Source organism: Lagopus leucura, unplaced genomic scaffold (genome assembly GCF_019238085.1).
Source record: "Lagopus leucura isolate 7727_CA_CO unplaced genomic scaffold, USGS_WTPT01 Super-Scaffold_100065, whole genome shotgun sequence".
NCBI classification, from domain to species: Eukaryota; Metazoa; Chordata; class Aves; order Galliformes; family Phasianidae; genus Lagopus; species Lagopus leucura.
Window position 1 is genome coordinate 955,972 of NW_024962309.1, and position 9,766 is coordinate 965,737.

Sequence of the window (9,766 nt, forward strand, 5' to 3'; positions counted from 1 at the left end):
AGGCAGAAGCGGTGAGCAACGAACGCTCAACGTTTAATCGTTTAACACACAGAGCGACAAACAGCGCCCAGCGGCCCCGAGTCGCGGGGCGGGCGGCGGAAGGGACTCGGAGCGGCGCAGCGCCGCTCTCCCCGCACGGAGACCGGCGGCCGCGGCCGCCATTGACGGAGAGCCCGCGCTCGGCCCCGCCTCCCCCGTTCTCCCATTGGTCGGTCCGCCGAACGGGGCGGGTGCTCCGCGCGGGGTCCTTTCCGTGCGCGGTCGCGCCGTCATTGCGTCATCAGCGCGCGTCCCGCATGGCCCCGGCCCGGCTGCCTGCGGCGCTGCCCCGTGTCATGCGCCTGCTCCGCTTCCAGCGTCCCGGGGCGGCCGGGCCCCGGCTGGGGCTGCAGGAGGACGAGGGCGGGGACGTGGTGGCCTGTGCGGACCGCTCTGCAGGGTCTTCGTTTCCTTAGGCGGAAAATAGGAGGATGCAGGAGCTGAGGGGCGATGGGAGGGGAGCGTCCTGCCGTGCCGCCGGCAGCCTGGGGACCGCGTGCTGTGGGTGCCGGCACGAAACTCCTCCATCCGTCAGCACAGGAGCTGCGGTTCAGGCTGCAGCGGCAGGAACTCGGCGCAGCCCTGCAGAGAGCGGTCCGGCAGCTGGAGAAGATGACAGCCGTGGAGTGTGAGAGCCTCAGCAGTGTCTGCAGCCTGCGAGGAGCCGAGCGGGGCTGGGAAGAGGAAAGTGTGCGAGTCCCGGGCAGGGACGCAGAATGGCAGCGTCAGCGGCAGGACCGGCTGCATCCTCCTCCACTCCTGACGCTGTGCGCTGGTTTCCTTTGAGAAGCGCCCCAATGTCACCTCTGTGGGGTTCCGCAGGACACACAGACATGGGGTGAGTTTAGGTTGGATCTCAGGAAACACGTCTTTAGAGAAAGGGTTGTGAAGCACTGGAATTTGTTCCTCAGGGCAGTGATTGAGTCACCATCCCTGGGTGTGTTTAAAAACCGTTTGGATGTGGTGCTCAGGGACGTGATTTAGAGGAGGTTGTTAGAGTGAGGGTAGGATGGTCAGGTCGCGGTTGGACTCGGTGGTCTTTAAGGTCTTTTCCAGCCTGATTCTATGATTCTGTAGGGACGCTGTGTGTTGAACTGCTGTTTATTGCAGAGCACCAGCACAGGGCAGGACTGGAGACTGGGAAGACGGGGGTGGTGAGGGCAGTGTGTGGCTGTCGGCTCCTCGGGTGGTACCAGCACACATCGCACACAATCACAGAATGGCTCGGGTTGGATGGACCTCAAGGATCATCAATCTCCAACCCCCTGCCAGGCGGGGCCCCCAACGTCCCCATTTAATACCAGACCGGGCCGCCCACAGCCTCATCCAACCTCCCGCGTTCTGCCCCTCCCGGGATCTGCCCCTTATGGGCGGGCATGGAATACTTGGGACCCGGAGTCCCTCCCCGCTGCGGGGCGTTGGCTCCGCGTCGCGGCCCGGCCCGGCAGAGCTCCGTTCCGCGCTGCAGAGGCGTTTCCCGTGCTGTCGGTGAGTGACCCCTCCGGAACGCGTGGGGCCGCCGGGCCCGGAGGACGTGGGATGGGGATGGGGAGGAACGCGGCACGCGGAGCTGCGGTGTCCCGGTCCGGCCGCGCCGCCCCGCTGAACGCAGCCGGTTCTCAGCCGCACCTCCGCGTTGTGCCGCTGTTGCGGTTTTGCGTTGCGGAGGCGTTTGCCCCGAGCGCGGCTTGACCTTTCCTTCCCTGTGTTTGGTTTCTTTCTGCCGGCTCCTTTGCGCTCAGAACGTTTTTGCCTCCCTCCCTTTTTGACCTTTCTTTTGTGCTGCTCGTTTAACAGCCCTGCTTCCGCATACAGAGCGACCGAATGATCAAACAGCATCAGAAAAACATCTGTCAGGTGCAAAGCCATTACTTAGTGCCCAAAACAAATATTAAGACAATCTGGTTGGCTTTGCATTTCTGCCAAGGACTCGAGAAGGGCGGAAGCTTTATTTTTGTGATGCCTGGGTCATAGGTTGCCCAGAGATCCACAATTCCATGAAGGAGAGAACAAGTCGAGTGCTGAGGAGCGCCTGTGTGGCAACGCCGTGCTGAGCTTGCTTGGCAGGGCAGCGCACTGTGATGATGTTCCAGATGTGTAAGAGTCACATGCAGGGCGAGCACAGGCACTGCTGCTCTTGCACAAGGGCTGGGCTCACTGACAGCAGCACAGGAGCGGCCGTCTGCTGCTTGTAACCTCAGCCAGGCTGTCACTCTAGGAATAAAAAAGGCATTTCTTACGCCCTGCTGCCTTGATCTGCATCCCTCTCTCACGCAGAGCTGCTGTCGTGCTGTGAGGCAGCCCTTGGTGGTTCAGTGCGCTGCAGTGTGTGTTTGTGGGCATTCTGTAGTGCTGTTCAGGCGTTGCTTTCAGATTGGGAAATCATGTGTTTATCGCTGTGCCTTACAGTCACTTAACCAGCACCACGAAATGGCAGGGGTGGCACCTTCTAAGAGCTGCTTGCTAGAAAACTGATGCTCTCTCTGGTTTCTATTGCAGTTGCCAGCAGCTGGTGGACCTGAACAATAAGAGATTGACCAAGCACTTGAGCGATGGTGAGTGTGCCTGTTTGCTGTGCCACGCTGTGCCAGGCATTTGCCCTGATCAGATAAATGTAGGGTAGGGCAGGAAGAGCACTTTCTTTTTATGAGTGGTAAATTTGTAACATCTTTCTGTTTCCTCCTATAGAGGACAATGCCCCACACATATCTGCTTTTCCTGCTTGGGAGTTAATAAAAAATCCAACTGAATGTTAGCTTATAGAGGAAGTATTTTTCCAGATCAACTCTCTGGGCATGCTGCTCCCTCCTGGTTCATCCTACGGGGTTCCACCCATGCAGTGGTTATTCCTGTGCCTGTTTTCCAAAGCCCAGGCTTCGTGAAGGTCAGCACTGTTTTGCTGTTGATCTTTGTTGGAACAGAGGTGGATCGTAGGAGGCAGTGTGATCCCACAGAGGTGGCACTGAGCAGGAGGCAGGAGAAACCTGTTTGTGAATGGCCGTTTTGAGCCAAACGCAGCATGTTGTGTGTGTTGTGGAAGCACTGCATGGCTGATGTTGGAGGGGACCTCTGGTCCAGCCCTGCTCCAACAAAGCTACCAGAACTGGTGCCCAGGACCGCGTCCAGATGGGTTTGGAGATCTCCAAGAGGAGACACTGCAGCCTCTCTGGGTGCCTGTGCCAGTGCTGCAGCTTACAGTGCAGGAGTGCTCCTGATGTTTGGTGGCAGCCTCTGGTCCTGGCAGTGGGCTCCACGGGATGCAGCCTGGCTCCATCCTCTCTGCCCTTGCAGGATTGATGGCTGTGGCTGGGTTCCCCCTGAGCTGCCCTTCTCCAGGCTGAGCAGCCCCCTCTCTTTCAGCCTCTTGTCCTAGAAGAGGTGTTCCAGTCCCTTCACCATCTTGGTAGCCCTCCATTGGACTCTTTGCAGTATGTCCAGCTGTCTCTTGGACTGGGAGCCCAGACCTGGACTCTGTTCTCCAGGTGCAGCCTCACCATTGCCAAGCAGAGCAAAAGTAATGGTGCAGAATGATGGTCCTTACCTGGTACAAGTCAGGAGTAGGGCTGTGATGGGAGCACACTGTGATTGACGTGGAGAACTGCTAGGAAGAAGGCCTGGTGGGCCTGAACACAGATGCCAGATGGTCCAGCTGTTGTTTCACTGGAAACCAGATCCTCCATGGGCAGCGATGTGGAGAAATGTTCTCTTTGTAGTTGTGCCTCTGTGGCTTCTTTCTGATATGCCTGGGAAGTCCCACTAGAACAGGCTGCTGTGTGAGACAGAAGTGAGAGAGAAGCATCATTTGTGTGGGTGGAGTTTTATCATCTCTGTGTTCACCTTTTTATTTTTATTTTTTATTTATATTTTTCCAATTCAACTCTACATCTGCATCGGTGCCAGTCTGCCTTTGCTAAATCCTTTTCTTGTGGCCTTAGGCAACAATCAAGGGGGTCTCAAGTTTCAGCCCTGAGCAAGAAGCGCAGGCACTCAGGAAGGCCATGAAGGGCTTTGGTAAGTTGATCTCCCTCCACAGATCAACTTTATTTTTTCCCCAGCACTGGGAATGGCTGCTCTTGTGGTTTGTTAGAGGGAAGCGTAGCTGCTTGCATTGCTCCACTGCACAGCTGCCCTAAAAATCGTTGGGCAGTGGAAACAGAAGTGCCCTTCATGCCCTGAAATGCAGCTGCTCTGGTGGTGTTGGTCCCAGCAGCTTTGTGTGCACAGATGGAGGCCTGGGGCTGTTGAGAGCCGGCTGTGTGAGGGACAGGAGGTGGCACAAGAGCAGAGGGCACTTCTGATTCTTGTGCAAGCAGCCTGACCAGCTTCCATTTGTTTCTTGCAGGCACGGATGAAGATGCCATCATCGACATCTTGACCAAACTCAATGTTTCCCAGCGTCAGCAAGTTCTGATCACCTACAAGAGCACTATTGGCAGGGTAGGTGCTCTGCAGAGATGTGAACGTGGTTGTGTCACTTGGTGAAAAGTGAAAAATGACCCAATCCCCACAAGAGAAAGGTCAGCAGAGACTTTACCTGACCAAGGCTGTTTTGTTCCTGTTCAGTTCAGAGCAGTTGTTGATGCAAGGAGGGTTGGAGCCTGAAGAGAAGTGCTGCACAGCTCAGTTCCTTCTGTCCTCGAAGGCCGTGCCTTCTGCCAACTGCTTTCTCCTCTCTTGGCCTTCTAGGATTTGATCGATGACTTGAAGTCGGAACTGAGTGGGAATTTTGAGAGGGTGATCATTGGGATGATGACTCCCACCACCATGTATGACGTGCACGAACTAAAGAGGGCTGTGAAGGTTTGGAAGTCTTCCTTTTGTATTGCTTAAGTTCTGGCCGAGGACTCGCTGCTTTGTTATGTATGACTTCTCATTTATTACTACCTCTTAAAGAAACCCGGCTGCACGTCACGAGCAGTTGCTGGTATCTGAAATCTTGCCTTGGCGATTCCTAGGGAGCAGGAACAGATGAAGGCTGCCTGATTGAAATTCTGGCTTCTCGCACCAATGAAGAGATTCGTCGCATTAATGAGAACTACAAGCTTCGTAAGTCGAACAAAAGGCCAGGCCTTGTCCTGCTGCCTGCCATAAGTGTGTGTGTGCAGGCAGATGTGAAGGAAGGAGTCTGGGGAGCTTTCAGGTGTGACAAACTTGCCAACCTGGGTGTTGCTGTTTGTCCAAAGAGAAGCTAGACTGGGATTTCACCAGCAGCTGAACTGGTGGAGCTGACATGGGGAGGAGCATTCTGTCTGTCAGCAGGACGTGTGGCTCTCTTGTCAGCTTCTTGCTGTCTGTGCTTCTTAATTGGAGGCTGCAGCACTGATGATGATGGCTGGAGCGCTGCAGTGATGCTGAGAGCCCTGGCACAGTTCTGCACTTAACTAGCTTACAGCTGGCAAATGTTGTGGGCAGCAGCCAGGTGGTGGCCCTGCTCCTAACGGATGCTGTGTGTGTTCTTGCTAGAATATGGCTGCTCCCTTGAGGATGACATCGTGTCTGACACATCTTCCATGTTTCGAAGGGTCCTCGTGTCCCTCGCAACGGTGAGCCACGCTGAGGGGAGAAGGGGCTGAATGTTCAGAGCTGTGGGCACGGCTCTGCACTCAGTGGTGAGGAGCTCCAGGCTGGCTTTTTCTCACCCTGTGTGTCCCATGGCTGCTCCTCAAGCCCAGCTTCTCCAGGGAGGGAGCTCTGACTCTGGGTGTGTGTGAGTGCTGTGGGCTCTTCTTAAATGCCCCAGTAAAGTGGGTTGCTGCTCATTTCGGAAGAAAGCCCGAAGCACACCTGAGCTGTGTTTCATTTGTGAGCTGTGTTCCCTTTGAAGGACTCCATTATCCATCTCCAGCAGCTGTTCCTGAACGGGGAATTCCCAGGAGTTGCTTCCAGTAGATGCTCTGGTGAACGGAGTCTTCTATCCTTGTGTCTTTGCAGGGAAACAGAGATGAAGGCATGTATGTGGATGAAGGCCTTGCTCACCAAGATGCTCAGGTGTGTAGTAACGTGCTTCCCAATCTGTTCTTGTGCATGTGATGCGTGGTGAAGAGAAGCCAACCTGTGACATAGGAATAATGGTTCTAGTCTTGTTTGCAAGTCTCTAATGAGAGATCTCTAGGCAGGCTGGTTACTTGGCAGGGGCAGTGACATTTTGGTTGTGGGTTGCCATGCCTGGTTGGTGCTGGTTGGAAAATCCCTGTGATCTGGACAAGTACAGACCAGCAGTGCTCTAGCTGCAGGAGTTTAAGATCTCCTGTACTTCAGTCTTCTCCATGAGCCTTACTTTGTCACCCATAATGTCTTTAAGTGCCTGTACGAAGCGGGGGAGAAGAAATGGGGAACAGATGAGGTGCAGTTTATGTCCATCCTCTGTACACGGAACAGGTATCACCTGCTGAGAGGTAGGACCCCCCTGCACAGCGTCCTGGCTTTTCCTTTCCTTCCTCGTTTGTGTGATGCTCTTGTAGGAGCTCCGTAGCTGTTCAGTAGCTGTGAACTCCTCTGAGGCAGCAGGTGTCCTGCAGTGAGCCCCAGTGCATCCATTCCATTTGGGCTGCTTTATTCCCTCCTGAGACTGAAAGGGGCTTCAGAAACCTCAGTACAACTGGCTGCTGCTCCAGCATGGAAAGCAGAGATCATGAGGTGTGACTGCCATTGGGGCAGGGGGGAGAGAAGCTAAGAAACTTGATTGGCAGCACAAAGCAGCAGGTCTTGAAAATGGTAACAGCTGTGGTAGGCAATTAGCAAGTCTGTTAGCAATGAAAATGGATTATTTCTGTGGGACGATTCTGGTTTAGCTGACAGTGCTGCAGGAATCATATGGTGTTCGTGCATCACATGAGGAGCTTGTTGTTGTAAAGAAGTCCTTTGAATCTCTCTGACTTTCTGCCGTGGACTCTTCCTCCCAGTTTTTGATCTGTACAGAGGCATTGCTAACAAGGACATAACAGACAGCATTAAATCTGAGATGTCAGGAGACCTGGAAGATGCTTTGCTGGCTGTGGGTGAGTGCTCTGCTTTTAAACGTTGTCCACAAAGGAATGAAATGATGAGAGGTGCTGTGAGTCCCCTTGAGTGACTGTTATGAATAGGTTTGTCTTTGTTTATGGGCACAAAGCCAGGCTGGGTGGGACGTGCAGCACCCTGTGTAGAGGGAGGTGTCCCTGCCTACTGCAGGGGGTTGGAACTCGATGATCTTAGGGGTCCCTTCCAACCCAAACCACTCTATGATTCTGTGCTTTACAGACCCAGTCAGGTGAGAAAGCTTTGTACCTTATGGCACGGTGTGCTTGGCCAAAGGGAGCTTTGGCAGCAGAGGTTTGCTGTCAGGAGGCACGAAAGCCTTTGTGCAAATCCTGCAGGCACAGAGACAGCAGCTCACAGCACATCACTGTGGATGCCTGCACTGCAGCTGCTGTTTGTTAACCTGGAGTTGCATCTTGACAGAAGAAACACCTGCACCCAGAAGGTGCTGCATTGGTGTGGAAAACCTCCTGCTGGCCTTAATTCTCTTGTTAATGCTCTTAATCGTCTCTCTTGTCTCTCCTCCAGTCAAGTGCATGCGAAACAAGCCTGCATACTTTGCTGAACGGCTGTATAAATCCATGAAGGTAAAGAGATTGTGGAGTGAGATTGCTTGCTTCTTTCTTGCATTTTCGTGCTGGAGTCAGCAGCATCATGGCAGTCAAGATGGAAGCTGCAGCCAGCCAGGAGACTGGCTTTTCTAGGAAAGCTCAGGCTTTTCTGCACATCAGAGTAACAGTCCAGGAGCAAGCTGCTAACGGTCACAAAAAGGCTCTGATTAAGAGCAGCTCCTGCACAGGATGGGCCCTGAGCCCTTTGTGTCTGCAGGTGATTCTCCAGCAGTTCTGTGTCGGCTGCACGCGGCTGCTTTGCTTTCCAGGGCCTGGGAACAGACGACAGCACTCTGATCAGAGTGATGGTGTCCCGCTCCGAAATTGATATGCTGCATATCAGAAGGGAATTCCTGACCATGTATGGGAAGTCTCTCCACTCCTTCATCAAGGTAGACTTGTCAGTGTTCAACACAAACACTGGGATTTTCTGAGTGCCTTTAAGGAGGTGATTCCCCCCCCGACACCTGTTGGGTGTTTTAGAGCAGCTGAGATGAGGCAGACATTACAAAAACGTGCTGAAAATGTTCCTGAATGCTCTTAAATTGTCTAGAGGATAAAAACACCGCAAAGAAAAATCTGCCTTAAGAACAGTTTGACTTTGGTAGAACTTGAAAATTATTCATATTCCTTTTTTTCTTTTCTCAGTAACTCAGTTCACTCTGGCCTTCTCTGCTCCTCTCCTCTGCTTTCTTTTTTCTGTGCTCTTCTCCCTCTTTCCTTCCTTCCTTCTTCCATCTGCCCTTCCTTCTTTTGCTGTTCCCTCTGTTCCCCCCTCTTTCTCTTGTCCTTTTTCAATCTGCTCTTCTTACCTGTAACCCCTCTTCTGTTCTGCCCTTCCTGCTCTGCTCTCATTCATCACTCCTGTGTTCTTTCCCCCTTACAAGCTCCTCTCTTCCCTCTTTTCTTTGTTCTGCTCCCTCTCCTCTCCTTCTCTTTCTTCCTCTTTATTCTCCCTGCTCCTCTCTCTCCTCCTTCCCCTTTTTTCTTCTCATTTCTTCACCTTTATGTTCCCAGGGAGATTGCTCAGGAGACTACAGGAAGGTTCTGCTGAAGCTCTGTGGCGGCGAGGATTGAAGGATTCCTGGCGTACGTCCTGTGCTGTGGGAAGGAGGGGATCATAAGGATTTCTCTCAATTGGTTTTGTTTTTTTTTTTTCCCTCTCATTAATTGCTGAGTAGTGACTTTGATTAATTAATGCTCTGGTTGGGTAATGGCAGTTCCATTTTACCTTTAACTTCTGCACTTTTGCTTACAACACCCCTGTGCAACTAACTGAGCTATAAAGCCTTGTTTGAACAGAATGCTTTATCCAAATCTATGCAAGCTTTGTTATTTCCTTGCTGTCCCTCTGTGTTTACCAGTCAAATCCTGTCAAAATCCTGTGAAATGAAGCAAATTTGGACATGGAATGTAGGAATTTGCTGAGGGAAGAATTAACTTTGTCATTATATGGAGAGAATGCAGCTGGGCTTCAGCTTTTGGAAGATAATTAAAAAAAAAAAAAAAATCAAATTTGATGAAATGGTCTTTTCCAACCTAAATGATTCTGGGGTCACCAAATGCAATGCCAGGCCGTTCCCACCATGCCCACTACCCACGTCCATCAGTGGTTCTTGCAGAGCTCCAACTTGTCAGCTTGCTCTCTGAGTGTGGAACAAAACCAGCAGTGCTGGACTTCGTGTGCTTGTTGCCTGTGGGTCTGGAGGTGGGGAAGCCGCCCCTGGTGCCTGCAGAAGGAACAGCAGCGCTGTGCCTGGTCACAGATCAGCCTCACAGCCTTGGTCTGCCTGCCTTGACTGTGGCAGTGTAAGCCATCACGCTTGTGTGTCAAGCCTTTGCCCTCAGTTAATTGCTGTCACTGGAAGGGTTCCTACGAAGGAATGAGCTGTAAAGCACGTCTCATCAGCGCTGCCTGATGTACTGAGCTGCTCTGGGGTCACCAAATGTGCCAGCACCTCCTGCCGGGACTTCTGGATAACGCTGCCCTTAGAAACTCTGCTTTTGGTGCCTTTGTGTGATGTGAAATTCCCTACCGACCTCTGAAATAAATTTTTCCCCCAAGCTTAGCTCCCGTCTGCTAAGCTGTGAACACTGCA

At 52.7% G+C, this 9,766-nt stretch overlaps 1 protein-coding gene and 1 long non-coding RNA gene across 3 annotated transcripts; one reads left to right on the forward strand and one right to left on the reverse strand.

Annotated features, from left to right (window-relative positions):
- The first annotated feature begins 457 nt into the window (after positions 1 to 457).
- LOC122188514 (annexin A4-like) lies at positions 458 to 9,766 on the forward strand. 2 transcript variants are annotated; one of them, XM_042886879.1, is made up of 13 exons: positions 458 to 877; positions 2,539 to 2,594; positions 3,975 to 4,050; positions 4,382 to 4,476; positions 4,726 to 4,839; positions 4,995 to 5,085; positions 5,503 to 5,582; positions 5,971 to 6,027; positions 6,341 to 6,434; positions 6,942 to 7,037; positions 7,585 to 7,643; positions 7,937 to 8,059; positions 8,685 to 9,766. In XM_042886879.1, the coding sequence occupies exons 2-13, from the start codon at positions 2,592 to 2,594 to the stop codon at positions 8,742 to 8,744; spliced, it is 948 nt and encodes a 315-aa protein (XP_042742813.1). In that variant the 5' UTR covers positions 458 to 877; positions 2,539 to 2,591; the 3' UTR covers positions 8,745 to 9,766. The 2 variants fall into 2 exon arrangements, with proteins under 2 accessions (XP_042742813.1, XP_042742812.1); XM_042886878.1 differs by lacking the exon at positions 458 to 877 and adding an exon at positions 1,420 to 1,527.
- LOC122188515 lies at positions 1,970 to 8,364 on the reverse strand. Its single transcript, XR_006181595.1, has 2 exons — positions 4,574 to 8,364; positions 1,970 to 3,808 (listed from the first exon to the last, which is right to left on the reverse strand). It is a non-coding gene; the product is annotated as an uncharacterized LOC122188515 (long non-coding RNA).

Coding starts and splice junctions, on each gene's coding strand:
- LOC122188514 (XM_042886879.1), top strand. Junction 5,583..5,970: donor TCCTCGTGTCCCTCGCAACG/GTGAGCCACGCT, acceptor GTGTCTTTGCAG/GGAAACAGAGATGAAGGCAT. Junction 7,644..7,936: donor GGCTGTATAAATCCATGAAG/GTAAAGAGATTG, acceptor TTTGCTTTCCAG/GGCCTGGGAACAGACGACAG.